This window comes from Lupinus angustifolius, chromosome LG04 (assembly GCF_001865875.1).
Source record: "Lupinus angustifolius cultivar Tanjil chromosome LG04, LupAngTanjil_v1.0, whole genome shotgun sequence".
In the NCBI taxonomy this organism is placed as follows: domain Eukaryota; kingdom Viridiplantae; phylum Streptophyta; class Magnoliopsida; order Fabales; family Fabaceae; genus Lupinus; species Lupinus angustifolius.
Genome location: NC_032012.1, coordinates 23698773 through 23725523, shown reverse-complemented (window position 1 = coordinate 23725523; position 26751 = coordinate 23698773). Strand labels below are relative to the sequence as shown.

The following is a 26751-nucleotide window of genomic DNA, read 5'->3' as shown; positions in this document are numbered from 1 at the left end:
TCATTAGAGACATCTCACTCCTCTAGTTATCCAACAATAATAACATATCTACAAGATAAACAAAAAAGATTTTAATACAACATCTTCAAAGAAAAAAATCAATGAATAGATCTACATGCATAAAATCATTTTAAAATAAGAAATTGTGAAATGAGAGAATGATATAAACCAAGAAGAGAGAAAAATGATTGAAGAAAAGTAGAGTAATGAAATGAAGGAGTGAAAAAGAGATGAGGTTCTCTAATTAGTAATAAAATGAGAGAGAGAAAATATGGAATAAAGAAAAAGAATAAATGATAAAGAGATGTATCAAGAGATAATAACCAATGTTATGGTGTGGTGGGGTGTATAGGAGGTGGTAGAATTCTTTGAGGGAAAAAACTTTTGTTGTGAGTGTGACATGTGGCAATTGAAGGAGGTGATGACACATGTATGTGAGGGAGCTTTTTTTATTATATAGGTAATAAATTTTTTTATTATTATTAGCATATAAAATATATAAAAAGTAGGAAAAAAATATGTGAGGAGGATATGACATGTGGCATGAAGGAAGAAATGTAAGGATAAAGTGATATGTGACGTGAGGGAAGAAGAAAGTAACATGTAGCATGAAAGAGTTTTTTTTATTATATTGTTAATAGATAGATAGATATTAGAGTTGACATGACCAAATGGTCAAAAGTTTCATTATTATCATCCTCAATTTTCTTAATAAAAATTAAACTATCTTTTTATACTACCAAGTGTATCCCATTACCTTTTAGGTAAAGAATTAATCACTTTTGGATATGTGATTATCATTGACTTTTAGTGTACCAACAAGTGTCACTTTTAGGAATCGAACCCTTGACTTTTTATCATCTTATGGATTTAGTATAGCCTTATATCACTAGATCAATACATTATTGGTGGATTAAACTACTTTACAAAGTATAGTTGGTCAACACTTCAAGCCAAAAGGACCACCCAAGGGGCATGTTAAAAATAAATAAAAATCATTCATTTGCATTCAACAAATGACTCACTTGTTTAGTTTTGTACTTTCAACTATATCTCATCACTATATGAATATGAAACTAATTACTTTTGAGATATATGTGTCACACCAATAAATATCGTTTACTAAAATCAAGTTCTTAACTTATATAATATATAATGGTATTAAATCCTCAAAGAAGGTAACGATTTTTTTAGCCAAATGAACAAACACATAAAACTTTGCGAACTTTATGATACAGACTTCACCCACTAAGTTAAGTTTTTAGGAAAATCAATTTTTAACCCATCATTTATGTCTAATTATATTTGTCTTCAGGTTGAAAAAAGCTTATGATAATTTCAGGATTTTGCAAGTCCTAAGCACACATATAAGTATTAAAAATGGGAATAGAGTATCTCCTAATATAGGAGATAAGTTATCTTCTCCTTATAGAGAAATCATGACATGTGTCACGTTTCATCTTTTTCAATAAAAATATTTTTAAAAATAAACAAAATAGCACACATGTCACATTTTTACTGAGTAGAGGAGATAAATATTTAGAAAATGATGTATACATTAATAGTTTAAAGTTTTTTACACTGTCATTGTATCATTCACTGTTTATTTTTAAACATACTTTTCAGAAAAATAATTCAAATGAACAGTGGATGCTGCACTATCTGTATATACATCTTTACACTGTCAATGCATAGATTTAATACTCTTAAATATTTCATTTTTAAAATAATTAAAACACTTTTTAACCGGCAGCTTAAGAGCATATAATGGTTTAATAATAAAAGATATAATTAAATTATGTTTACTAATTTATGAAAGAAACATCCTTTTATTATGATATTATTTTATTCAAATGTAGTCAAATAAATATTATGTTAAGTGAGATGTCTATTTGTATAATCATCTTACATGAATGGTTATGTAAAAATATATAATAAAAGCACCTTATTATGCCCTATAAATTAAGGATGTGATCCCCAATTTACCAAACTAAGAAGTGCATTATCTCAATCATTAATGTATTATTAAGAAATAGGTCAGGAAAAAGAAACCAAAATTCTATAGATGTGAAGAAATCAACATCATAAAAGAGTATACTCATCTAGATATAAAACTTCTCTGTCCATGAGAACAATACACTTTCTTTTACTTATTTTTATAAAAAAGATTAGTACATTTATGATAATTTATGCAGCAAAATTTACAATGGAATTTATAATTGTATAGTACACCACCACATACATCAAAAGTTCTCCCTCCCCAAATTTCTCTGCCTCCGATGTCAAACCAATTTTTTTCTCACTTTTAAGGTGTATGACTATCACTCTCAATAAATATCTTCACTATAGTCAAACTCTTAACTTATATAAAGGTAAAGATTTTTTAAGCTTGGACAAACACAAAACTTTGCCAAACTCTATGATACGGACAAGGATCACCTGTCCCACAATTTTCCCGTCTCCCTGTCCCGAACTAATTAAACATCACAAAATAATATTAAAATATTAATTTCTGTTTTTATAATTCTTCTTTTTAAAGGAATGAAGCTCTATGATTGGCTTGGTACATCAAATAAGACATGAATGGGGACATTGTGATCCCCATCCCTATGATACAGCCTTCACCCACTAAGTTTCTAGGAAAATCAGTTTTTGACACATCATTCATGTCTAATTATCTTTGTCTTCATGTTGAAAGAAGCTTATGATGATTTTCAGATTTTGTAAGTCTTAAGCACAAGATATAAGTATTAAATATTTCATTTTTTTAAATAATTAAATACTTATCAACCAGCAGCTTAAGAGCATATAATGGTTTAATAATAAATGATACAGCTAAATCATGTTGATATTATTTTTATTTAAATAATAAATGGAATCTAATAGATATAAGTGAAATGCCTATTTGTATAATTATCTTACATGTTATATAAAAATATATGATGAAAACACCTTATCAAAACCTAAAAATTAAGGATGAGGTCATCATTCTAATCAACCAAAAAGTACATTATCTTCACTATTAATGCATTATTAAGAAATAGGTCAAGAGAGAGAAATCAACGTCTATAATTGGAAAATTTACTTTGTTGGTGCACCTTGACCGAAAAATTACGGTCTTGGTGCACCTTTTGAAAAAATTACCAAAGTAGTGTAGTTTTAGGGTAAATCGGCAACCCCATTGCCGATTTACAGAAAAGAAATATTTTTTAAATGTACTCCCCCCTAACTCGGCAATAGGGGGGAGTTTTTACCAAATATATTATTTTTTTAATCTCCTCCCCCTAAATCGGCAATGGGGGAGGAGTTTTTCTCAAATATTTTTTTTAACCTCTTCCCCTAACTCGGCAATGGGGGAGGAGTTTTTCAATAATTGATTTTTTTTAAATCTCCCCCCTAAATCGGCAATGGGGGGAGTTTTGTAATAATTTTTTTTTAATTTACCTCCCCTAACTCGGCAATGGGGGAGGAGTTTTTCAAAAGATTGAATGCACTTAATGAATATAATTAGGGGGAGGATAATTCAATAGGTTGTTTGACCGAATTAAATATATTTATGGTTGAATTCATTAAATTTAGTTGAATATTGTTTCTGCACAATATTCATTAAGTGCATAATATTCATTAATTTAGTGAGTGGTTGAATTCATTAATTATATTCATTAAGTGCATAATATTGCTCTGCACAATAAATATTGATGGCATAGTATTTATTGCCAAAATATGTAAATGAAAATCGGCAGTGCCATTGCCGAGATTCATTCTGGCCAAAAAAATTTCCAATGAAATCGGCACTGCCATTGCCGAGTTAGGGGGAGGATAATTAAAAATTTAATCTTTTGAAAAACTCCTCCCCCATTGCCGAGTTAGGGGAGGAAAATTAAAAAAAAAATTATTACAAAACTCCCCCCATTGCCGACTTAGGGGGGAGATTTAAAAAAAAAGTCAATTATTGAAAAACTCCTCTCCCATTGCCGAGTTAGGGGAGGAGGTTAAAAAAAAATATTTGAGAAAAACTCCTCCCCCATTGCCAATTTAGGGGGAGGAGATTAAAAAAATAATATATTTGGTAAAAACTCCCCCTATTGCCGAGTTAGGGGGAGTACATTTAAAAAATATTTCTTTTCTATAAATCGGCAATGAGGTTGCCGATTTACCCTAAAACTGGTAATTTTTTCAAAAGGTGCACCAAAACCGTAATTTTTCGATCAAGGTGCACCAACAAAGTAAATTTTCCGTCTATAATTATATAGATGTGGAGAAATTCATAAAAAAAGTACACTCACTTAGATATAAGAGTTCTCCGTCCATGTGAAGAATAAACTTCCTTTTACTTATTTTTATGAAAAAGATTAGTATATTCATAATAGTTTATGCATGAAAGTTTACAATAGAATTTATAACAGTACACCACCACATAGAGCAAAGGTTCTCCCTCCCCAAATTTCTGTCTCCGGTGTCAAACTAAATTTTTTTGCCAACTAATAAAAATAACGCATCAACTTTAAATCCATAATCTTGCGTGTGGTCATACGTCTTGATCTCTAGTCTTTACCATGTTCAATCTCATCTTTCTGAGACCAACTTGAACCTCCCAACAAATCTGTTTGAATCATAACTACGATAACTTTTTATATTTGTGATTTTATGGTGATGAAATAAATCTACTTTGGTAGCAATGGCAAATTGAAAACTAAGTTTCCCCCAAATAAACTAATTTTCACTATCCTCCAAGCAAAATAAAAATGTAGATCAACAAAACCTGTCCTAGGAAAAAATATAATATCTATGTAATATAGTAGAGTGTGTAGATAATACAACAATATAATTAGGTACATTTTTTTCTCTATTCTCAGTACTCAGTAGAGACAATTATTTTGTCTAATCGACCCTATTACCTCCCTGTTATCGGGAACAGCCTCTTTTTATTTTATTTTAATTACTTTTAGGATACACTTACAAAAATCGAACCTTAACCTTTCGACGTGGTTTAGTTTGATTCAATGGGTCAAATGACAAAAATCGAGCATAAGGATTGCAATGTAAAATTCCAATGAACGATCGAGATTTGGTCTGGATAGATTAATTTTTTATTTACGCGATTTAAGTGTGGTTTTATTTTCAATGATAAAGGAGAATTAACATGGCGAGTTGTTGTGCTATAGATATAATACATACAACAATGCAAAGGAAAGAAATACAAAATAAAATGAATGATAGAACAGTATTATAAATATAAAAGGAGTAACATCAGCGATTACGTGTTAAATCAGATCAAATCAGTTCCTTATAAAAGCAATTCGAAACTCCTAAAGAAATTCTGTTTTAATCGATTCGTTTTATTTGGATCCACTTATGCTTTTACCTTCCATCGATTAACAATATCATGAATATAAAAATATATACAAAAGAGTAAAGAAGAAACCTTACCAGAAACATTAGAGTAGTGAAGAAGAGGAGAGTTGAGAGGGAGGAATTAAAGGAAATAATAGGCATGGGTGGAATTGGCAAAGGTGTATTCATCAGATATGCTTTGTCAATCCATCCATTCCCATTACTTCCTCAACTTCTTTCTCCCTTTTCCCTTCCCTCTTTCATCCAAGCCAGATGTGGAATGTGGAGAACGATGAGAAACCCTCTATTATTTATTCAGATACAGATAGGGACACGTATGCTATCCAGAACCTTCCTTCAAAATAAATCTACTCACAATCCAATGATATCCTCGTCATCCTCTTTTGGCATTATCTATTCTATATTCTAATCCTACTTCCTCATTTCCGATACACTTTCCTTTTCAATTCTATTATACATGCTTGGGGCTCTAAGCCTGACTTGGCCCAGTCCAAAGGTGACCATTTATCAGCCTCGGACTTCATTTCAACCCCCACAACAAAATTTCTACCCCTTTAAATGATCAAAAAATATTATTTTTCATATACCACAAACAAACTCAGAAATATAAAATCTATGTATCATACACAGTTAATGCATCATCTATCATTTATTTATATTACTTTTATTTAAAATTCAATAATAATTAAAAATAAATGGTAGATGCAATGACAGTGTAAAAATTATTATACTACTCCTATATACATCTTTTTTTCTATTACTTATATGCACCTAACCTTTTTATATATATTTTACATATACATGATCAAATTTATGTATAATACATGCGACCTTGAACATGGATATGTGAACTTTTTTGGGTACATATGTATATGTGAACTTGGTCACGTGATATATATATATATATATATATATATATATATATTTATATATATATATATATATATATATATATATATATATATATATATATATATATATATATATATATATATATATATATATATATATATATATATATATATATATATATATATATATATATATATATATATATATATATATATATATATATATATATATATATATATATATATATATATATATTATATTATGTATATGTGATAATGTGAACTAGTACATCTGAAATAAAAAACGATGATTAGTGACCTTGGTCACTTATACTAAGCACCTGTCCCAATTATTTTTACGGAACAGCCAACGACCCATCCATCTCAAAGTCCCAAGAATGAATATAAACCCCTCCTCATCTTCAACCAGACCCACCCTCAAATTTTCTTTAACCATGTCATCTTTCAATTTTATTCCCCCCTTATTTCATTACATACACAATTCTTAATTTCTTCATAATTCAACAAGAAAGAAAGAAGGAATTTGAGAGAGCGAAAAGAGAAGAAAATATATTGAACTTTTATTATTGAAATTAACTCTACATAAAGGTAAAATGTAGAGAATTTATACAATAAAAAAATTGGTAGTTGCTTGAAATCCAAGCTATCATTTAAAGTAAAACTAATCTTAACTACCATAACAAAAAACTAACTAAGAATGAGTCATCTTTAACATCCCCTCAAGTTGGAGAGTGAATACCATTAACTCTCAATTTGGGTATAAGATAACAAACGTGAAAAGTTGGATCTGGAGATTGGAAGAACCACCAAAGTGTTGAAAGAATGATTGTTTCTTTTCTTTGAAAACAATGCTCAAGTAGAATATCATCTTGGTTTATTGGCATGATAAATATGAGCAATTTTGCTCAAGAAAAAAGTGATATGAAATATGAGCAATTTTGCTCAACAATAACAAGAGAAAAGTAAGATGAAATACGAGCAACTTTGCAAAATGCATCAATAATTCTAAAAAGATATTGTTTAAATCGCTCTTATACAAATAATATACAAATTAATGTATCTTTATTATTGTTGGTTACAAAATGCATCAACAATTCTAAAAAAATATTGTTTAAATCGCTCTTATACTATATCGTAATGAACCAAAAATAATAAAGAGGTATCGACTCATATATTATTTGGATTTGTCTCCATAATATATCATGTTTTGTTTAACTTAATTGCATTTATCACATTTTTTGTTCACAAAATTACATTATTTCTCATGCAGGGTTGGTCAGTGTAATGAAAGTATAAAAATGAGGGGTTTGTATAGGTGTAGAAAAGTGAGAGGTGATTTGTGCAATTTCACTAAAACTCAGGGGTGTCAGTATAATTAACTCTAAAATAAACTATATTAATAATATCATACTATTGAGGATTGAAGATTTTCTCAAATATTAAACTCTTTAATACTGAATACAAATGACATAGAGCATAAATAAATTTTTAACTGTCTATATTATAAATTACTTGTAAATAAAAAAAAGAAATTTCATTTATCTCATATTCACATAGAGTCATTGAAAGAATTGGAGTCCATCATTGCATTGGGAAGCCCAAATATAAGTCTGGGTAATGAAGAGGCAGATGCTATGATTAAATTAGAACATGTGGCACATTAATTTTTAATGACCACAATTTTAAAATATAAAACAATATAATTTTAAATAAATTAATTCAACTCAGATCCCTCTTCTCTTCAAGGGACTATTGGAATACCCACAACCTAACTCTCTTTCTCTCCCAACAGTGAGATTCATTCCCGTTTTTGGTCTTCCAACCATAGCAAAAATAGTTCATCGAGGATAAGGCTAAAGGGGTTATATTATTTATATACATATAATACTTATAACTTGTTTTGTTTCTTATTTTGTTAGGAAAGGAATGTTTGAGATGATACTTACCAAGAAGAATTACTACTATCATATATATTTGAGTCTTGGATCCTCTTGTGTAGTTGAGAGGAGTACTATAATAAGATTAAGATATGTGATAAATTAATTTTTAATGGTCGGAATTTTAAAATGTAAAACAATATAATTTTAAATAAATTAAATAAAATTGTATCCCTCTTCTCTTCCTGTTCACCCTTTCGGTACCCACAAGGGCACAACCAAACTCAACAAACTCTGTCTGTATTGTATTTCTTATCTCTTTATTCAGCTTTCAAAAATCTTCATATTTGTCTAGAATCAAAAGACATTTTAAAAACAACCAATCGACATATTTCTTTCTTCTTCTTCAATTTCCCAATTGAAATTCTTAAGTATCCATGGGAATTGATGCCTTCAGATTTCTAAATCTGGACATTGCAATTTTGTATTTTTTTGTTTTCTACACAAATATACTATTGTTTCAAACATTCCTTTTCCAATAAAATAAGAAACAAAAAAAAAGATACATATGAATACTAACCTATACAAGAGTATTATATGTATATAAATAATAGAACCCTTTAGTCTTATCCTCGTTGAACTACTTTTGCTATGGTTGGAAGACCAAAAACGGGAATGAATCTCACTGTTGGGAGAGAAAGAGAGTTAGGTTGTCGGTACCGTAAAAGTCTCACAAAGAGAAGAGGGATATGGGTTGAATTAATTTATTTAAAATTATATTGGTTTAAATTTTAAAATCTTGGAATCTCAGTTACATCAAACTCAAATATATTCTCCATTAATAAAAAGATAAATAATTGTTTTACACATTTTTAATAATAAAAATATAATTTTGAATGAATAAAAATGTTACTAGTGACTCTTTATTAACAGAGTCATTACTCCAAATATATATGATAATAGTAATTCCTCTTGGTACGTATCATCTCTAGATACAAATGTTAAAAAACAAAATAACACTTTTAAAAAGTTAGGAACCTTCCTCATTTGATCATTTCTTCTGGTCTAGTTGAATATTCACATGACAAAAATTGGCATGATAGGAAGGGATGATATCATCCCTTTCCCGTCCATAAACATTTTTTCAGAAGGGATGGTTTGGAAAAAGAAGAGAGAGAGGCAATTATAACCAGACTATACTTGACTCAATACCCAATCAATCTTCAACTGAATGCAGGTAAAACCAGGAAACGCAGTGAATGCTTAAAATTACTAAGTGCGAAGCTTATTCCATGAACCCTTAGCCTAAATGGAAAAGTTGATAAGCAAATAAAGTCAAGTATAGCAACTAGAAACATGTTGCAACCACAATCTGAAATTACTGACTATGCAAAGTATCAAATAGCGTCATTACAAAGAGTATTTTCCTTTCGGTTGGTTCACTTGATATTACCGAACATATTAGGTACGTGGTGTTCAAAATGTCATACTTACTGGGAAAAAAGAAATACAAGATATGACGACGCACCCACATTAATCCTGCTGTAGATCTCATGTTGCAGCAAGCCTCCTCCCTTTTTTTCCACTTATTTTTTTTCATTAACAAAGTATTTATTTGTAGCTCATGCTTGTTCATGTTTGTAATTATAGAATCAAGTATATTATTACGTACTGTGTTTGGTCTGAGTCATGTAAACATCTCTGCTTACTCCATGAGACTTCATAAGCGTTGTCATCAGCATTTAAGTGATGACATATTATCTATCCAGCTTGATTAATGCTCTGGGATTAGGCTGTGATAAAGCTTTCTCTTGTTCAGTGAGTGCATGGCGGAAATGGCATCTATGGCCATATGGGCATACAACCCCAGCAAGGACCATTCTGCATACCTCAGTTTTGTAGCGTGGATGACGGATGACTGGTCGAAGCTCCCCAATGCCGTGAGCAAATTGGCAGTGATCTCCATATGGGCATGTCCCAGTTTCCTGCCATTTGTTACACAGCTCAGTCTTTAACATCCCTTGGTTGTACACCACCATCTCAAGGGGTTCTTCCTCTTTCTGCCCTCCACGCACATACACCTTTTGCTGCACCCATTGCAACATACGCACATTTTCAACAATTTAATAGTGATCTAAATCAACAAATCTAAACTATCACCAGATGTTGCATTTAAAATACCATGTTACTGCATTCAATACATTGTCAAAAGATTTTCTAGATTTGAATTTATATTTCGGGACACACGGTGGGTTGCTAGCTATTACATGTACTTTCCACATAGTAATTATTCAACAAATAAAGATGATACCTTTTATTTCCAATCATATTCCTAACAATAAGATTTCATCATACAAAATATTAAATATATGTGCATATCCATTTTATCGTAGAAATTGGCATTGCTATCGTCACCTCACAAGTATTTTAATTTGTTTCTCGATATATTATTCTTTTAACTAATAAAAAAATCAGATAAATAAAACAATAAGTAAATAGTAATCAATTGTATTTAGTTATAAGAATCATTACTCTTTAAATTTTTTATAACTATTTTCATTTTTTTTGTCCCATCTAAAAATTAAACTAATTTTCATTTAATATACTCTTTTTTATTATGAGAGTTTCAACCAGTTTCCTTTCAAATCAACTTAATAAGATTCTACCACTTTTTCTATATTAGAAATTAGAGCTACTCAAATTTTCTTCTTCTATACTGTTTAATATGTTCACTTATTTAAGTGCAACATTTTCATATCTATTCTATTAATTTTATTCTCTTCTTAACAAAATACTGTTCAATGTTCAACCCATATAACATTACATATCTTATAGTTGTATATAAAATTTTCTCTTAATCGTAACTGGTAATTTTCTATCACATATGCATTAATTCCACCATTTCATTAATACTAGATGAAACCTATTGTTTACAAGTAGAATCCTAATATTCAGAATTGATGTAATCGAGAAATCTTTGAAACCTCATCTTATAATCTTATACAAATCTTAATCTCATCATACATATGAAATGTATTCAATCCGTTTTTATTGCTTTGCTAGTCAGTGATGTTTTTTAATGTTTATAACTAGGTTGATAGGTTCCAATCCTGTGGATTTCCAAAATCCAGAGAGACCCATGAAAAAGAATATTTGCACTCTTACAAAACAAGCACACCCATATGCAATAACAACCAAACTACTCTGTTAGTTGCAGCTACCATGACATAGACAAGCATTGTTTTACTTCTTTTGCAAGGAAACAAAAAGGATTAGCTACTAACATGCAAGTCAAGTTCGGTAAATAACGATAAAAGCAATAATCATAACGTAAAGCAACAGAATTTTATTATTGTAATAATTATTAATTAATCACTCAAAAATTCTTTTGGTCTTACTTAATCAATTAAATTGAAGTCAAGTAAAGTGTGAGTGTATGAGATCCTTACAACAGCATCTGAAGCAGTGATGGTGGAGGCGCGTGGGCGAGTAGCCCCCTTCGCGCGCATGGCAGTGGTATTTGTAGGAACGACCGCAGCAGATTGAGTCTTCAAGTAATCATTTGACCTCACAGAAATGCTTTTCGGCAATGCGAACCTCTTTACCTCATCACCGTTATTCTCAATCACGCTTGTTGGACTCTCCTCCGAAATATCCACCTTCTCATTCTTACTATTATGATTACTATTATTGATATTAATATTCCAATCAGCGCAGTTCTCTTTCCCATCCCCAACGTGAAACCCACGGAACCCATGCACCACATCAAACGGTGTCGTTTGCGTTTCACCACCGAATTGGTTCTCCAACGAGGCCTGGATCACGAGGTTCAGATTCTTCTGCAGCTCCTCGACCGCAGCACGGAGCTGCGCGTTCTCTTGTCTCAGAGTTTCGACCTCTTTAGAAGTTTCCACGAGGCGAGTGAGGCACATGCTGTGACGATTCACCATGTCCTGGTGTTTCTGGATGAAGCACGAGTCGTAGCCATGGCTCTGAGTTCCCGAGTCATCAGAAGAGTACGGGTAAAGCGAGACAGCGCTGCCGCCGAGATTGCTGCAGCTTGCTGAGATCGACGGCGGAATATTTTCATCCAGCAAAGCAGAGTAAAAGGAAGCAAAGGCGGCGGCGCTGTTTGACTGCATTTGACTGCTGGCGACGGCGTTGGCGCCGTATCCATCATTGGAGGAGGGAGAAAAAGCATCCTTATCATGCATTTTCTCGCTGCAAAATCAAGCAAAGATAACAAGATTTAGTGAAACTTGACGATCAATTAACCGATCTAAGCACATTTCTATCGCATTCACTCATATATCAATTTCAGATAACAAAATCGCCGATAAAAAATTCACAGCAACTTTATTGTGACCTAAGTAAACAACAAACATATAACTCAATAAATATTCATAAAATGATTACTCTAATTAAGGAATTAGTATACTGAAAGAGAAAAGAAACGAAGATACATAGAATTTGCATGTAGAATGTAACTAAGACGATGAGAAACCCTTACCTCAGAGTGAGAGGTAGTTGTGGATTTCAAAGAGAGAAAGGGATATGAAAGAGAATGAAGGGGAGAATGGATTATATAGTAGTAGTGGTGGTGTGTGTTTGGTGCAAGGGTGTAACCGTCTCCAACACACTTTCTAACAGAATGCTCTCTCCGACCCTTAATTTTCCAGGCTGGTGAGTTGGTTTTCCCGAATTGCCCCGCTCAATTCTAAAGAAACTGAAAGCATTGCCCTTCGTATTTTTACAGTGTATATTCTTTCTCTGTATTCTACATAGTTCAATGAGAATTAGCAACTCTTATCAATTATGAGTAATGATTTGATTCTGCAACTCTTATCATTTTTCATGTTAAACCTTAACAACATTATGAATTTATGGTCCTCTTATCAATAGTGAGACAGTTATTTTCTATTATAAACATTAGCATTAACAATTTAATTCTATACAAATGATGTTATATTCAAGGTGCATAGTTGCGGTTAGAATAGTATTTTATTATATGATGCTTAAATTTGAAGTTAGTTATTACTGGCTGGTGGTCTTGGCTTTGAGGTTTCCAATTTTCAAGTCAAGAAGTGAATTAAGAAACATGTAATTAGGAAGATAGAACACATCATGGCCTTTTTATTTGGAGGGCAAAGGTTTGCTTCTTTATCACATTTACATCAACCTCTTAGTCTAATCGCTACTCTATCAAAATCTAATATCCACTGGTTTGTTGAATGAAATAATAATACACATCCAAACATTCCCTACATTGATTTCTATGCCCAATAGCTGAATCCCTTATCATGTGTCATGGTAGTTAAGTTGGCCACACAATTATTCTCAAATATTATATTTTTCAAATAATAAAAAAAATTGTAAGATTGTGTTTCACTTTCATTACAGCTTCGGCCATGCTGCTATTAATATTATATCTAAAAGCCGAGTTAGTTGTTCTTGGGTTTCATAATAACGTAAGGACTAAATATCCCTTTATTAGTTCCAATTCCTGCAAGTGAAAATGGCTGCTTATATAGACCACAGTCCTAAACTTAGATTGAATTCATGCCTTTATTGCATTGCATCAGATCCATAGGAACATAACAGTTATGCATACATGTTTTTTCACCATTGTAGTAAATTTCCTTGAATATTTGCTCCATTTGCCACTTGAGTAAAGTTTTTTCCATACTCTTGAGTTAAATTATTTCCATATAATATTTTATTTTCAATCCAATACCACGTGTGTCACATTTTTTACTCAAGAGTAGGTAATACTTTAACTCAACTCCAATTTAGGGAAGTACTTGTGTGAAATCTATTCCTAATTACACACCCACAAATTAAATCTTCAGAGTAGAAAGTAGTACATTATGCAGAAACTTGTCATAAAACATAAAGAATGAATGTACTGAACTGAAAAATCAGTTGGTCAAGTGCGCATGCTTCCTCATACAAAAAATGCATATATGAATTCATATTTCCAGTGATAAAATGCATTATTGTCTAATAAATCAATATGGTAACAAAAGTAAAATATCTACATATCAAGACTACAACAAAGGGAGAAACTAAGCACTCAGTACTTACAGTTGAGATTTTTTCTTTTTAAACTTCACAGTGACATTTCCTCTAGGCTCTACACGTGCGATGGGAGAAAGGGCGCTGTCATCTTGATCAATAGGACTACTTTCAGCTTCAACACTGAATCTCGAAAGGGAGAATGATATAGTTGTCTCAAATGGTTGAATTATAGGTGGAGAATCCATGCTTCTTGGACAGTACTGGCTAAGAGGATTCATATCCTCCTGGTTCTCATGATCAAATTGGGAGATAGTAATGAATGTAGCTGCCAAAGAGTCCTTTCATGACAGAAAGACAGCAATACGATGAAAAACTAATTGATTTCAGAGACAGAGATGTATATTGTTACATTGACATCTTACACCTTAGCTTGATCAACTATCCATTATACCACTATATGGGTACTACCGTACCAGTATGTTGACCGTTACGGTAACTGATACTATATTGATAATACTTCATCCAAAGGCGGCATTTTGGGAGTTTTATAAAATGCTTGATGACACATCTATTGGTTCTAGCAATGAAGAATCAGGTTAAGACCATCTTGTAATGAGTTTTGTAATAATACTTCTCTCATTTTTCTTAAGAGAGAACCAATTATCATGACTTAAGGTCCAACCCAAAAAGAGTTTCATGCCTTAATTATCATATTTTCTTCTAGACTCAGTAGTATATACGACCATTGCTAGCTTCATATCACATTTAACTCTGACTTGGATGCACACTCACAAAATCAAAGTTAAGCTCATATTAGTACATAATGCAAAAGATAAAAATCTAACATTGATAGGAAAATAGAATTACAAACAGTGGCTTTCAAAAACATCATATTGAACTTGTGCTCAACTCACTTAACTATGTACACAACATCAATCTTTTATATTAGTTACAGGGCCTTTAAACCAAAACCTACCACTGACTACCCAGTACAAAATTACAATAATAAGCAAAATACCAACTGCAACAGGGGTATAGTTAAGTGTCTCAAGTGTTATTGGATAAGAAACAGGTAGTGAGAAGAGCACAGAAATAGTCATAACCCAAAGAACTGCAATCCAGCCAACTATGATGCCATAACGACCCAAGTTGAATGGTCCTTGAACAAAACGGTTTTGTGCCAAGGTCACCCTAAAGAAGATAGGTAAGGCATAAGCAATATAGAGGCCGATCGTTGCTATGGACACCATGGCATCAAATGCTACTTTGCTTCCAAGAGACTGTAATAAAGTTGGAATTGTTAGAGACTTGGCAAGAATGAACTATTAAGAAAGTTTAATATTGATGCATTTAAAGTTTTTTTACATTTTTAATAACCATATATTGTAATGCACATGTATGACTTGTAAGATAGTTGTTTCAGTCAAACATTCTCAATGACCTGCTGATCAATGAATGTAATGTAAAAAATCTTTAAAATAAATGTGTATCATAATTAAGAGCATGTTCGGTAACACAAGTTGATTTAAGAGATTATAGTTTATTGACTTAGGCTTGTAGAGCTATTTGGTAAACTACCAACAAAGGGAGATTGTAGCTTTTGTCTTGAGACATGAGCTGTTAGTAATTCTTGGACAATAGTGCCATTAAATTTTTCATCAAATGAAAAGTTACATCAATATAATGTCCTTTTAAGTCCTTTAATAAATTTCAACTGCTTGGACAACCAATTTATCAAACAATTCTAATTAAATCAGCTAACTTAAGCTTTTAACTACAATACCACAACTAGCGCTTAACTTCACAATTTTAAGTTACAATCTCTTAGCCATTAACTTAGTTTTGCCAAAAATAGCCGAATTAGAGGAAACTTAAGCATTCAACTACACTACCACAACTTTCAGCTAACTTCACAATCATAAGAAACAATCTCATAATCCAAAGTTATAAGCACACACTTCTCAATATAAAAGTACTAATTTGACAACAAAGTAGAGAAAACATTATTTTTAGTTTCTTAAGAATGAAATCATCTTTTGATATAAAATACATACCGTGAGGGCCATGCAAAATGATATAATGACGGAAAGCCAAACTGCATTTATGGGGACTTCCTGCTTGTTAACCTTATGCCACAATGATGATAATGGCATGGCCCCATCTCTAGAGAAAGCATAAGCCATCCTGTATGAAGTTCAAGCCATTATGAGTAGCCTAGAAAGATTCATTCTCATTGAGAAATAGCAATAAAAGCAGGTGCAGATAGCTTACCTTGAATTACTGGTAATTGAACTCATACCACAGAAAAATATGGCAACAGCAACAATTACCAAGCAAATAATACCCCCAACTCCATTGCCATATCTACTCTTGAATGCTAGATAAAATATTTCAGCTATTGCATACCCACCAGCATCGTTATTTTTACTCAAGAGGTAAGGGATGTCAGTAACTGCAAAACTAATGCCTATTATGTAACCCCATCCAACAATAATTGATATCCCAACAGCAGTAATAATTCCTCTTGGTCCATTTATATCAGCATCCTTGGTTTCCTCTGTCTAAAAATACACAAGTTTACAGTAAACTAGAAGTGTCAGTGTAGATCATTTAAATCATAATTTTCTCACCACACTTTTCTATACACATTTTTTTACACTTATTTTATGACTATTGATAAAAAGCTTTTTGATTTGGAAACAACAATAGGTAAATGGTAGATGTTTAACCTTTGGGGTATAAACAATGGCCTAATAAAAAAGTGGCAATATGATATTTATTGAGATCATTAAGTAACTTCCATCCATCAATGGAAATGAACAGAGATCATGTGAACTAATTCATGAAGAAAACATATCCTCACTCACCAATTTCATGTTACTACATCTACAACTGGTTAAAAGTTGGCCCTAAAATCTCAAGGCAATGCTTATGTTTGTAATCTCACAGAAAGAGTTTAAACTGGGCCACAATTAAGTGGCAGATCCTGAATTCAACTAGTAAAACATACTAAAAAAAGTTTAACTTGATAACAAGACAAGATTAACAATTCATTATTCTTCTTGAGAATCACTCTAATGTCTAAAAGGATCATGCAGAAGAGGCTTGGTATTTATTAGACAACCAAATTTCTAAAAGCTTTTCAAGGCAACAAATTTTGTGAAAATGAATCAAAAGTAGAGAAGTTTACCATATGTGCTGAAGAATCATACCCAGTTAGGGTATACTGACTCATTAAAAGTCCTATGAGAAATATATAGGGTCTACTGCTGATTCCAGCTCCATTATTAGTGTTAAAATTAGTGAAAACAAAACTAGCACTAGCTCTTTCAGTTGCAACAGACGGAATTAGAATCATAAGAAAAACACCTGAAATTTTGTACCATCTAATTAGAGATGCAACAAGGCTTTCCTATCAGAACAAAACATAGAAGAAAAAAATGAAATAGAAAACTCTTCATACCTAAAAAATTCCATGCAGCTCCCAATTGTCCTAAGAATGATAACAATGAGATAGGAAGACTGTTCAATATACCATGTAGGACCAAAATTCCCCCATGTAAAGCAATAACTTCATATTTAGATGCCACATATCCTCCCCCATTTTTTCCACCAGTACTAAGAAGAATGATAACCTGAACTAGTTGTGCAAGTGAATAATCTACACTTGTTGTCACTGCCCACTGCAAATGAAGAGAAATCAAAAGTTAGAGCTTAAAGTTGATCATTAAAAATTTACATCCCACACAAGTTTGACCTCACAGTGAAAAGTGAATGATGTTGAAATTCTGTATTCTAGAATAGTTTACTTCTCATGAATACCTGGCCAACAATATTGAACCTGCGAGAAAAGAGAAGCCATTTTCAGATGAATCAGTGTAGGAAAGCAAACATAGCAGTGTATAGGATTTTGGTCTAGGCACAGTTATCACAGGAGGCAATCCTTAAAAACATAATAGGTATTTTGACTTATGATAACCTTCCTTAGATAGAATAATTGTAGATGAATATACTACACACTAATATATCAGATTAGGACATCTAAAGTATCTTCATCCATTGTGCTCCACTAATTAAAAATAATCAATTGGAGAATCTTTAATACTACCCGTTAATAAACCAGATTCAGATAACTTTTTAGTGTTTGTGGTACATGAACCAAACAAGATGGAAAAGGACAAAAAAATTCTATTGGTTGAACCAAAATATTTTATTTCAGTTTTTGTCCTATTTTGTTCTATTTATAGAATACACCCAACACACTGAAGTTATGTTCCTTTTTGTCTACCAAACACTACTTTATTTGGAGATTTTTTTATATTTATAGTACCAAATAAATAAGCCTAGTTTAGAAGAACAGAGGAAACATGGAATTGGGCACATTTACCAGCCAGTAATCCAGGATGCAAAGGGTGCCCAACTAGGTCCAGCAAGCTTGGCACTCCAATAATAAAGACCACCAGAAGTTGGATAAGATGAACAAATTTCAGCCATTGAGAGTGCAACAATCATTGTGAAAAAACAAGCTACAAGCCACCCATATACCATTGAGACAGGGCCACCATAGTTCAACCCATTGTTATACAGGGTAGTGATACCAGTTAGCACTGATATAATAGAAAATGAAAATGCAAAATTTGAAAGAACCCTGCCATTGGAATTAATGAACCAAAAAAACAAAAAACATGAATTAATTCATGCAAACTCCAATGAATCCAAAGTGAAAAACCATGAAAGAAAGGATGGGACTTTACGAAAGATCACGCTTTAACTCTTGTTTGTAACCAAGTTGGTTAAGACGGGCATGTCCAGAATCAAGTAGTGGAACATCATTTGTAGTCATGTTATGATCTTGATCAGAACTGATGAAACTTCGAACCTTAAAACTTGAGTGAAGTAGACAAAGAGTTAATCAACGAATCAAAGGAACTCCTCACTTTGGTTATAACAAACCAATAAAACAAATCTGTGTTCCGTTAAAGCAGGAGAAAGAGAAGAATAAGAATGCAAGTTGGCAAATTGTGGTGTCACTCTTTACACATAAATAACTTGTCTTTTTTTCCTGCTTTGTGTTCCCTTCATTTATTTTCACACATGCATTTCTTTCCTTTGAAAATGTTAAACACATCCCGTGGCTGCATTGTTGTGGTCCAAATTTGGCATTTACTAATTTTCAGTAAGTTGGGTTTTTGTAGGGTAAAAATTAAAAAAAAGGAAAAAATCATTACTTTGGAAGGTAAACAAGTCTTTTCATTCTCTCCTTCAACCTAAAAAAACTACATCTCAATCATAGATCTTAACCTATTTAGAATAGGAGGAGGATCTACTTAGTATAGGTAAGTTTTTTAAACTTATTCTTACTCCAACTCATCTTAGTATGTAAAGATTTAAACCATTAGATATCTTCACTCTTATAGATACACATTTTGGTTTTGATCCTAAAAAAAAATAAAAGGTTAGAATTGAAACATTATGATTAAAGATCAAATACTTTCTACTATATACTAAAGTATATACTCATAAAAATTGATAATAATGAATAATGTAACTCGGATTTGATATCTTTGGTGAATAGTTTTTTATAATGAATTATAGTTGAAAATTAAGGAGTTTAGAGCTGGTGGGGTGTATTGGCAGCAAAAATTGATGGACAATATAAACCCCAAATAAATGAAGAAGGTGTAAGATGTTGACGTTAAAAGTTTGGGTACCCACCTAACATAATTTAAAATTAAATGCGTTCCTTTTTAATAATAAAAAAATCAACGAAATCTGTAGAGCAAACGTTTTAAAGATTACTAACAGGAATTGGATCCATATTCCATCCCTACCGCAACAAAAATGGTGATTCATACTTATTGGTTGAAGTCTTCTGTCTATTAGGGTGACAATCAAAATTGAATTAAGTGTATGAACCTAACTCAATTTAATGAAAAAATTGATATAATGTAATTGAGTTCGGAATTTTTCCGAATTCAACTTTCAGAATCAGATTTTATTTAATATATATACAATTACAAAATTAGATATAAATATATATAACTTATATATATAAATTTGATATATATATACATAGAAATACATGTTTCACGTAGATTTCTGCTGAATTTGGGTTACCAAAAATCTAATTGATTTAGAAATGATATCATAATTTTTAATTATACTTAATTTGAATTCGAGTTTTGGATTTATAATTTGAAGTTAGGTAAACACAAACATAACCCTAAAGAGTGTGCTTGTCATTATTGTCTACCCACTTACATTGACTATGGGATGATATATTAATAATCTCGGGGACCATAGATTCCAGGTCAACATCCATTGCATTATTTCTTATTTGCATTAACACGTGTATATATATGTATTCCACCAAAATATAGTTTAATATCTTATATATAAAGGTAATAACCAAAAATATATCTTATAAAGGTTTTAATATTTAATATTAAGTGATAATTAATATATATTTTTATTTTTTGGTTATTAAATTATTTATTTTTGATCTATTAAGAAAAAGTTGAAAATGAAAGAAAGAGAGGAGGAGGAAGGAAAATTAATCATGATTTTATAAAGTCAATGGAATATTTTTATCCAGCTAAGTTATAATATTTTTCATGAGTCATAGTGCATCTAAAATAAAAGGAAAAAATAATATGATATGATAATGAAAAGAAATTTTTATTCTTATATTATATAATGAAATGAAATTTTTATTCTTAGTTACTAATACAAAAGAAAGAATTTGCCTTGGAGAGGATTTTTTTTCATGACTTTGTATTGATAAAATATTTTTATTATTAGTCACAAAAATCACATGCTTTTATTTTGAAAATTATATTATGGTTATACGTATAGGTTGCACATTAATTTCTATAAGCAATTAGAATGTTATTTTGAAGGAGATGGAGTTGAATTTATCATAATTGATGTTTGTATAGTGGAAGAGTTCCCATAAAGTATAAACATTGCTATACTGGTAAAAAATAAGTTGTGACTTTATTGCTATGAAATTACTTGGTGTACGAAATTTCCTCTATAATTTCACATGAGGCAAAGTGATAAAACAAGTATTATGACAACTAACAAAGTAAGCTAACAAAAAAAGAGAAAAAAGTAACAAGATATTGTTAATGCAAAAACCATCTCAACCAAAACAAATGACATATGGTGATATTTCCGAGATCTTCATGGAAGTAGTGTGTTTTGCTTTTTGTGGGCTTGAATCTCAGTTGAACGTTGTGTGTTTTCATCCTGTTGAAGATGTGGGATATGCACAGATACAGTTTGAAGCTCAGAAGATTGGGACTGAGGAATGTCATTAACATTCCCAGATTCACTCAACATTTTGAAATATGCATGAGGTCCCCAACCTACACATACACAATGGTATAAAATATGTAAGCATATAAAAATATGAAGTTAATTAATGGATATTGTTGTTCAAAACATGAATCTTGTTAATGTTTCATCCCAAATAGGATGTGTGACTTACTTGTTCTCATGCTTTATTAAGTTCTCATCTTAAAAATAATTGACAATAAGAAGAGTAATAAGGCAGACAAGTACTTTGGGGGAGTAACTTTAATTTTAAAAACCACAAGCAAATTAACATGCTTAGAGATGTCAGGATGGAATAGGATTATGAACACCAACATGTTATAAGAGATTAAGGCATTGCTGTTAGGCAATTATAATAGTTTAAGATACAAGATATGCCAACGAAGCTATAAGCACTGATATGCATAAATTTGTATCAAAATTAAACAACATATTTGCCACCTTCACAAGCCACGTGAAAGGTCCTACTTAGACTATAAAACTCTCCCATTATGCCCACAAAGTCTGGGCCTATCCAATTACTTAAAAATGAATCCTTGCCTAAAATTTCAGACCCATATAGAATAGAGTTATGCTGATCTAGGTTTGAACAGGAATAAAAGCAAATTTTCACAAAAATATCAACACAATTTTTTTTATAAAGAAAAATTGTATTAAACTGAGTAAAATCAGTGTTCATCCAATATAAAAGAAAGGATCAACTAGTGATATATTTAGAGACTAGAAATATCAACATATAAAAGATTGAAGGAACAGTTCACCAAAAAAGAAGAAGGATGAAAGGAACAATTCATGGACATACCATCAATCTCATATGGAGGTGGAAAGAATTGTAAATAACAAGTGGAGGCAACTGTTATCCCTGAAAAAAAGAAGTTCGTATAAGAAACATTGCAAAACGGTTCCATAAAATATTTAATTGATCTAGCTCCTTCAATAAACAAACCTATAAGACCTCCAGCAAACACATCCGTCCAATGATGCCAATAATCATCAACACGAGAAACAGCAATTAGAGCTGCCAAGAGGATTGGTAAGAAAACAAGACAGAGCTTTGCAACATGGCCCCTGCGGTCAAATACCCGAAATTTTCCGGATATGTACCAAGCAAGAAAACCAAGACCAGCAAACGACCCTGCATACAAAAAATGAAACTTTATGAGCTTATATTGTACCCCTTATTTAACTAGCAGTAAATTAGAAAAAATTGCAATATTTATGCACGGTTATTATAAAGATTTATACATTGTCGCCATATTATTTATTTGAATTACTTTTTTTAAGGGTCAATAATAATTAAATATAAATGATACAATGACAATTTATTAAACTTATACGTTATCAGAGTAAACCATACAAACATGTCATTCCCAAAATAGACCAACAACAAACAAGTACACCTAACTCAAAGCAGTTTTTGGCCATGCAACAAGGCTAATTCACAAGCTTGAGAAAATAAATATTTCCCAAAGTACCAAAATCTCAACCTTAAGTAGTATGATTAAGTAAAGAAGTAAAAAAAAATTCTAGTAACTTCTTTTCTTTCAAGCTAGATCTTCTAAGTTATATTATAATCAGGAACAACTTTATCCTAAGATTCCACTCATATTGACATTAGGAGGGAGGGATGACCAAAAAAACCCGATTCATGGGTACGGTGGAAATACCCGTTACGGGTACCCACAATAATAGCTTATGGACAAGAGTGAGTTTTGTGATACCCACCTCGCGGGTACTTGCAAATTTATATATCTAGTTTTTAGTTAAATTTTTATATATATATTTTTTATTATTTTAATATTATATATTATATACTTTATTATTATTTCACAATAAATTATATATATTTGATTATGATCATAGATTTATCATATTATTCATGTAACAATTATTTTTACATATTAATTATTATAAATTATATAAATATATAATTAAAAGTAAAAACTCGTTGAATAACCGCAACTACTCGCTACCCGCACGGGTACTCACAAATATTGCAGATTTGGGCACAGAAAAATACTATCAGCCCAGCAGTTGCCATCCCTATTAGGAGGCAACAAAACCACTCAAAGAAAATATAGATCCCTGTCCCATGAGGATACAAAACATTATAAAACGTAAAAGCTAAAAATGGCACATATATAGACTTTAAGATAACTAAGAATACTTACAAGACGTGTGTCCACTTGGGAAGCTTTTATGCCCTTCCTTAATTACGCTCATTTCTCCGGTACACTTAACATCTCTTGTTATTGGATCAAACACCTGATGTGTGATGCACCAAAGGCATAATTATTGAGCATAATGTTTTATATAAGTAACATGTATCATGCAGTAGTGGTAATAATAAGACAATCTTGGTAGCCCATAAAATTCAAAATTGTGTTGTGTGACAGTTTTTTCATTTCACACCAAAAAGTCTATATTAATGACCCCATTAATGTGTCTTTCATTCTTCAAGTTCCAACGAAAACTTACCCCCTTTCCATCAGGGAAACAGCGCCAGAAGAAATCTGGTCGTGGTCGTCCAACAGCATCTTTAATAGCATCAGTTATCACCGCAGTAATTAGCACAGAAAATAGAAGACCTGATAAAGATTTGGAAATGGGTTAGAGTATAACAAAGTTCTGCTATATAGGATAGATAGGAGTATAGGACAAAGTGAAAAAAAACTTATAAGGATGAGTAAGTACCCAATATAGCATGGTGAAAGTCATAAACATCATTTCGAATGAAATAGTAAACAAGAATGATCACCAGTGGCAACACGATAGCTATTAACTGTTGAGAAAAATGAAATCCTAGAGTTCATAATCATAATAAGGATATACTCATATACTATATGAATCTTGATAAGGATATAATTATTGGTAGTAAAACATACTGGAACACCCCAAAAGGGTATAGTATTAGGTTTCAATGGGTATCTGAGATCTGTCATCATCCCCTCTCCAACATAACGGTAAAATGGATGTATTATATTCAAGACAACGTCAATGATAATAAGAAGCAAAAGAATCAACCAGTCATACATATGTGTTCTGGCCACCCTAACTCCATGTGATTTGATAGTATGAGTATTCAACAACCGACTTTCTGTCATTTTTTTGGCTGCAGATGACAAAATAATAGGAAGTTTAGCATGAATTATCCGAAAAATAAAGCACTACAAGTTTAAGCAAATACGACAGTAGGAGCAAAAACAGAGAAAGAGCACAAAACAAAGATAGTCACAATGACAGTATATATGTTACTATGAAGACGGCTTCAATATATATGTTCGGACGGATCACCTTTTTTCTGTTGCATCTAATATTGCTACTTTTCTACAGTTGGGTGGGACATGCTATGGTATTACCTCCTGAAAGTCCCACTATTTGCAATATTTTTTGAGGATTAAGAGTAGAATATTGGAAGAAGTTTGCTCAATTATTTGTATTATTACAATGTCCTGCGATGAATAATTATCATGTTAATGGTGCTTACTTAAGATTGTATGTTCCTTTTTTTTTTTGTAAAACTTCAAAAATTATTAATGGCAAAATATGAGATTGAAATTGAATGGTAGTTGCATCATATTTTTATATATAATATAGAAGTATAGATACAATAAATATACATATATGTATATATATATTATATTTTTTATTCGAATTAAATAATAATATTATTTATATTAAAATAAAATGTTGATATTAATTTCAAATTCCAATTTGAGATAATCCTATTTATTGAACTACCTATTTGGCTAAATTAGATTTTATAACCGGGGTTAAATGTATGATAGACATTATTTTTAAGTAATCACTAAAGTTAAAGTTTATTCATGATCATGTATATATAATAGATTTAATATATATATACTGACAGTGTAAGTATTTTTTTATGCTGTCAGTATTTTTACTATTTATATATTAATTATTATTGACTTTTAAACAAAAATAACACAAATCAATGGTTAATTAATGTATTAACATTGTAAAAAAATTTACACTAACTGTGCATCAATTTTAAACTCATATATAATTCTCATAAAGTAATATTGTTAATATTAAATGTGTTATTTTAATTTTTATAGTGGAGAAACTTAGAAATTAAGAAAAGAGGACAAAAATCAATAGCAACACTAATCAATACACCTAATATAATTAGTCAACTAAACTACATAGAATAATATAAAAATATTAATTTATATTATTATAATATATATTTTTAATTAAGTTAATTTTTTTAATTGAATGAGACTCAAAGTTAGTCTAGAAAGAGATGATTTCATCCTATAAGATCAAACTATAAGTAAACCACCTAGGTGAATATCCTTTCTGCCGTAAAAGATATTAACACGTGGCACTAAGTTTTTTTTGTTGAAGAGTTAAGATTGTTAATTATTTTTTAATTAAATAAATATAAATTTTATTAAGCTTTTCTTCTCCTCACGTTCCACCACTACTCGAGGATCTTAATTCAAACCACTGATGGAACGGTAACTCTGCATACAAATCCAACAGGTCATTTCTCTCTCTCTCTTATTTGTCAGGAAACAAGCATATTTTATCGGAGGGGTGAAAGTGAACGTCAAGGTAAAGTTACGAAACACAAACTAAACATAAAATGAAGAGAAAAGAATAATGAATGACAAGAAAGAGAAAGCCTGTGAAATATAGTAGCATGTAGACACAGCAAAGCGCGCAGATAAATATATATATATATATGTAGCAATGAGGAGAGAGATGAGGGAAGTTACCTGGAACTGAAAGTGCGAGAGATTCGATGTTACGGAGAAGACGATTAGGGAAGTGTGAATTTTAACTTTGGAGATGTGTGTGAGAGAGGAAAGAGAGATTCAAAATGAAAGAAGAAAGAGGAGTACAAAATGGGAATAAGAAGAAGAAGTGAAAGGTCGTTTGCGAGTTTGTTTCCTTCTTTATCAATGTCTTTAGACTTTAGAGGGAGAGGGAGAAAATAATACAAAAATGAAGGGAGAAGGAAAAGGAATACACGTACAACAAAGGTGGTAACGCGACAGGCTCATTATATATAATGGTCTACCCAAAATCTAGGTTGCTCAGAGCCATAATTAAGGTATATAATTAAAGAAAGGGACTCTAGATATACACATATCTTAATCCTTCATTCTATAAAAAATTAATTTAATAGTTCTTCTTATTTGAATTGGTTAATAAACTTGAATCATTAAACTTTCATAGGATTACTAAGATGTAGATTAAATTTTCTTAATTTAGTTATGTAATAAATGGATCCCCTCCAATAATTAAATGATTTTCATCCA

The 26751-nt window shown here is 31.2% G+C and overlaps 3 protein-coding genes and 1 long non-coding RNA gene across 6 annotated transcripts in view; 1 reads left to right on the top strand and 3 right to left on the bottom strand.

Moving 5' to 3' along the window:
* The window catches only part of LOC109346367, an 8316-nt gene extending 2611 nt beyond the window's left edge, over positions 1 to 5705 (top strand). Inside the window, exons 2-3 of the long non-coding RNA XR_002107514.1 lie at positions 231 to 235; positions 5527 to 5705. This is a non-coding gene — a long non-coding RNA (uncharacterized LOC109346367). The remainder of the gene's footprint in view (positions 1 to 230; positions 236 to 5526) is intronic.
* Positions 9454 to 12759, bottom strand: LOC109346365 (zinc finger CCCH domain-containing protein 15-like). Of its 2 annotated transcripts, XM_019585887.1 has the most exons (4): positions 12615 to 12759; positions 11554 to 12325; positions 9852 to 10191; positions 9454 to 9775 (listed from the first exon to the last, which is right to left on the bottom strand). In XM_019585887.1, the coding sequence occupies exons 2-3, from the start codon at positions 12316 to 12318 to the stop codon at positions 9862 to 9864; spliced, it is 1095 nt and encodes a 364-aa protein (XP_019441432.1). In that variant the 5' UTR covers positions 12319 to 12325; positions 12615 to 12759; the 3' UTR covers positions 9454 to 9775; positions 9852 to 9861. The 2 variants fall into 2 exon arrangements, with proteins under 2 accessions (XP_019441432.1, XP_019441431.1); XM_019585886.1 differs by having other exon boundaries at positions 9454 to 10191.
* Positions 13655 to 26357, bottom strand: LOC109346366 (lipid phosphate phosphatase 2-like). 2 transcript variants are annotated; one of them, XR_002107513.1, is made up of 8 exons: positions 24346 to 24659; positions 24155 to 24242; positions 23939 to 24048; positions 23632 to 23725; positions 22407 to 22595; positions 22263 to 22322; positions 21200 to 21492; positions 13655 to 13667 (listed from the first exon to the last, which is right to left on the bottom strand). XR_002107513.1 is itself a non-coding variant. In XM_019585888.1 (8 exons), the coding sequence occupies exons 2-8, from the start codon at positions 24562 to 24564 to the stop codon at positions 21308 to 21310; spliced, it is 945 nt and encodes a 314-aa protein (XP_019441433.1). In that variant the 5' UTR covers positions 24565 to 24572; positions 26206 to 26357; the 3' UTR covers positions 20943 to 21307. The 2 variants fall into 2 exon arrangements, 1 of the variants encoding a protein (XP_019441433.1); XM_019585888.1 differs by lacking the exon at positions 13655 to 13667 and adding an exon at positions 26206 to 26357 and having other exon boundaries at positions 20943 to 21492; positions 24346 to 24572.
* On the bottom strand, positions 15004 to 19171 carry LOC109346364 (amino-acid permease BAT1 homolog). Its single transcript, XM_019585884.1, has 8 exons — positions 18877 to 19171; positions 18510 to 18770; positions 17945 to 17963; positions 17586 to 17805; positions 17313 to 17491; positions 16394 to 16683; positions 16177 to 16306; positions 15004 to 15402 (listed from the first exon to the last, which is right to left on the bottom strand). The coding sequence occupies exons 1-8, from the start codon at positions 18963 to 18965 to the stop codon at positions 15055 to 15057; spliced, it is 1536 nt and encodes a 511-aa protein (XP_019441429.1). The 5' UTR covers positions 18966 to 19171; the 3' UTR covers positions 15004 to 15054.

Bases quoted from the DNA above. Each gene is read 5' to 3' on its own strand.
- LOC109346364 (XM_019585884.1), bottom strand. From the start codon at position 18,965: ATGACTACAAATGATGTTCCACTACTTGATTCTGGACATGCCCGTCTT. The intron at 17,492-17,585 runs GTATGAAGAGTT...ACAAAATTTCAG, and splicing joins AGCTGCATGGAATTTTTTAG to GTGTTTTTCTTATGATTCTA. The intron at 16,684-17,312 runs GTAAACTTCTCT...GTGTATTTTTAG, and splicing joins ATGATTCTTCAGCACATATG to ACAGAGGAAACCAAGGATGC.
- LOC109346366 (XM_019585888.1), bottom strand. From the start codon at position 24,564: ATGACAGAAAGTCGGTTGTTGAATACTCATACTATCAAATCACATGGA. The intron at 22,323-22,406 runs GTTTGTTTATTG...TCTTTTTTTCAG, and splicing joins GTTTGCTGGAGGTCTTATAG to GGATAACAGTTGCCTCCACT. The intron at 21,493-22,262 runs GTATGTCCATGA...GTGTATGTGTAG, and splicing joins ACCTCCATATGAGATTGATG to GTTGGGGACCTCATGCATAT.
- LOC109346365 (XM_019585886.1), bottom strand. From the start codon at position 12,318: ATGCATGATAAGGATGCTTTTTCTCCCTCCTCCAATGATGGATACGGC. The intron at 10,192-11,553 runs GTAAGGATCTCA...CAATGGGTGCAG, and splicing joins TCACTGCTTCAGATGCTGTT to CAAAAGGTGTATGTGCGTGG.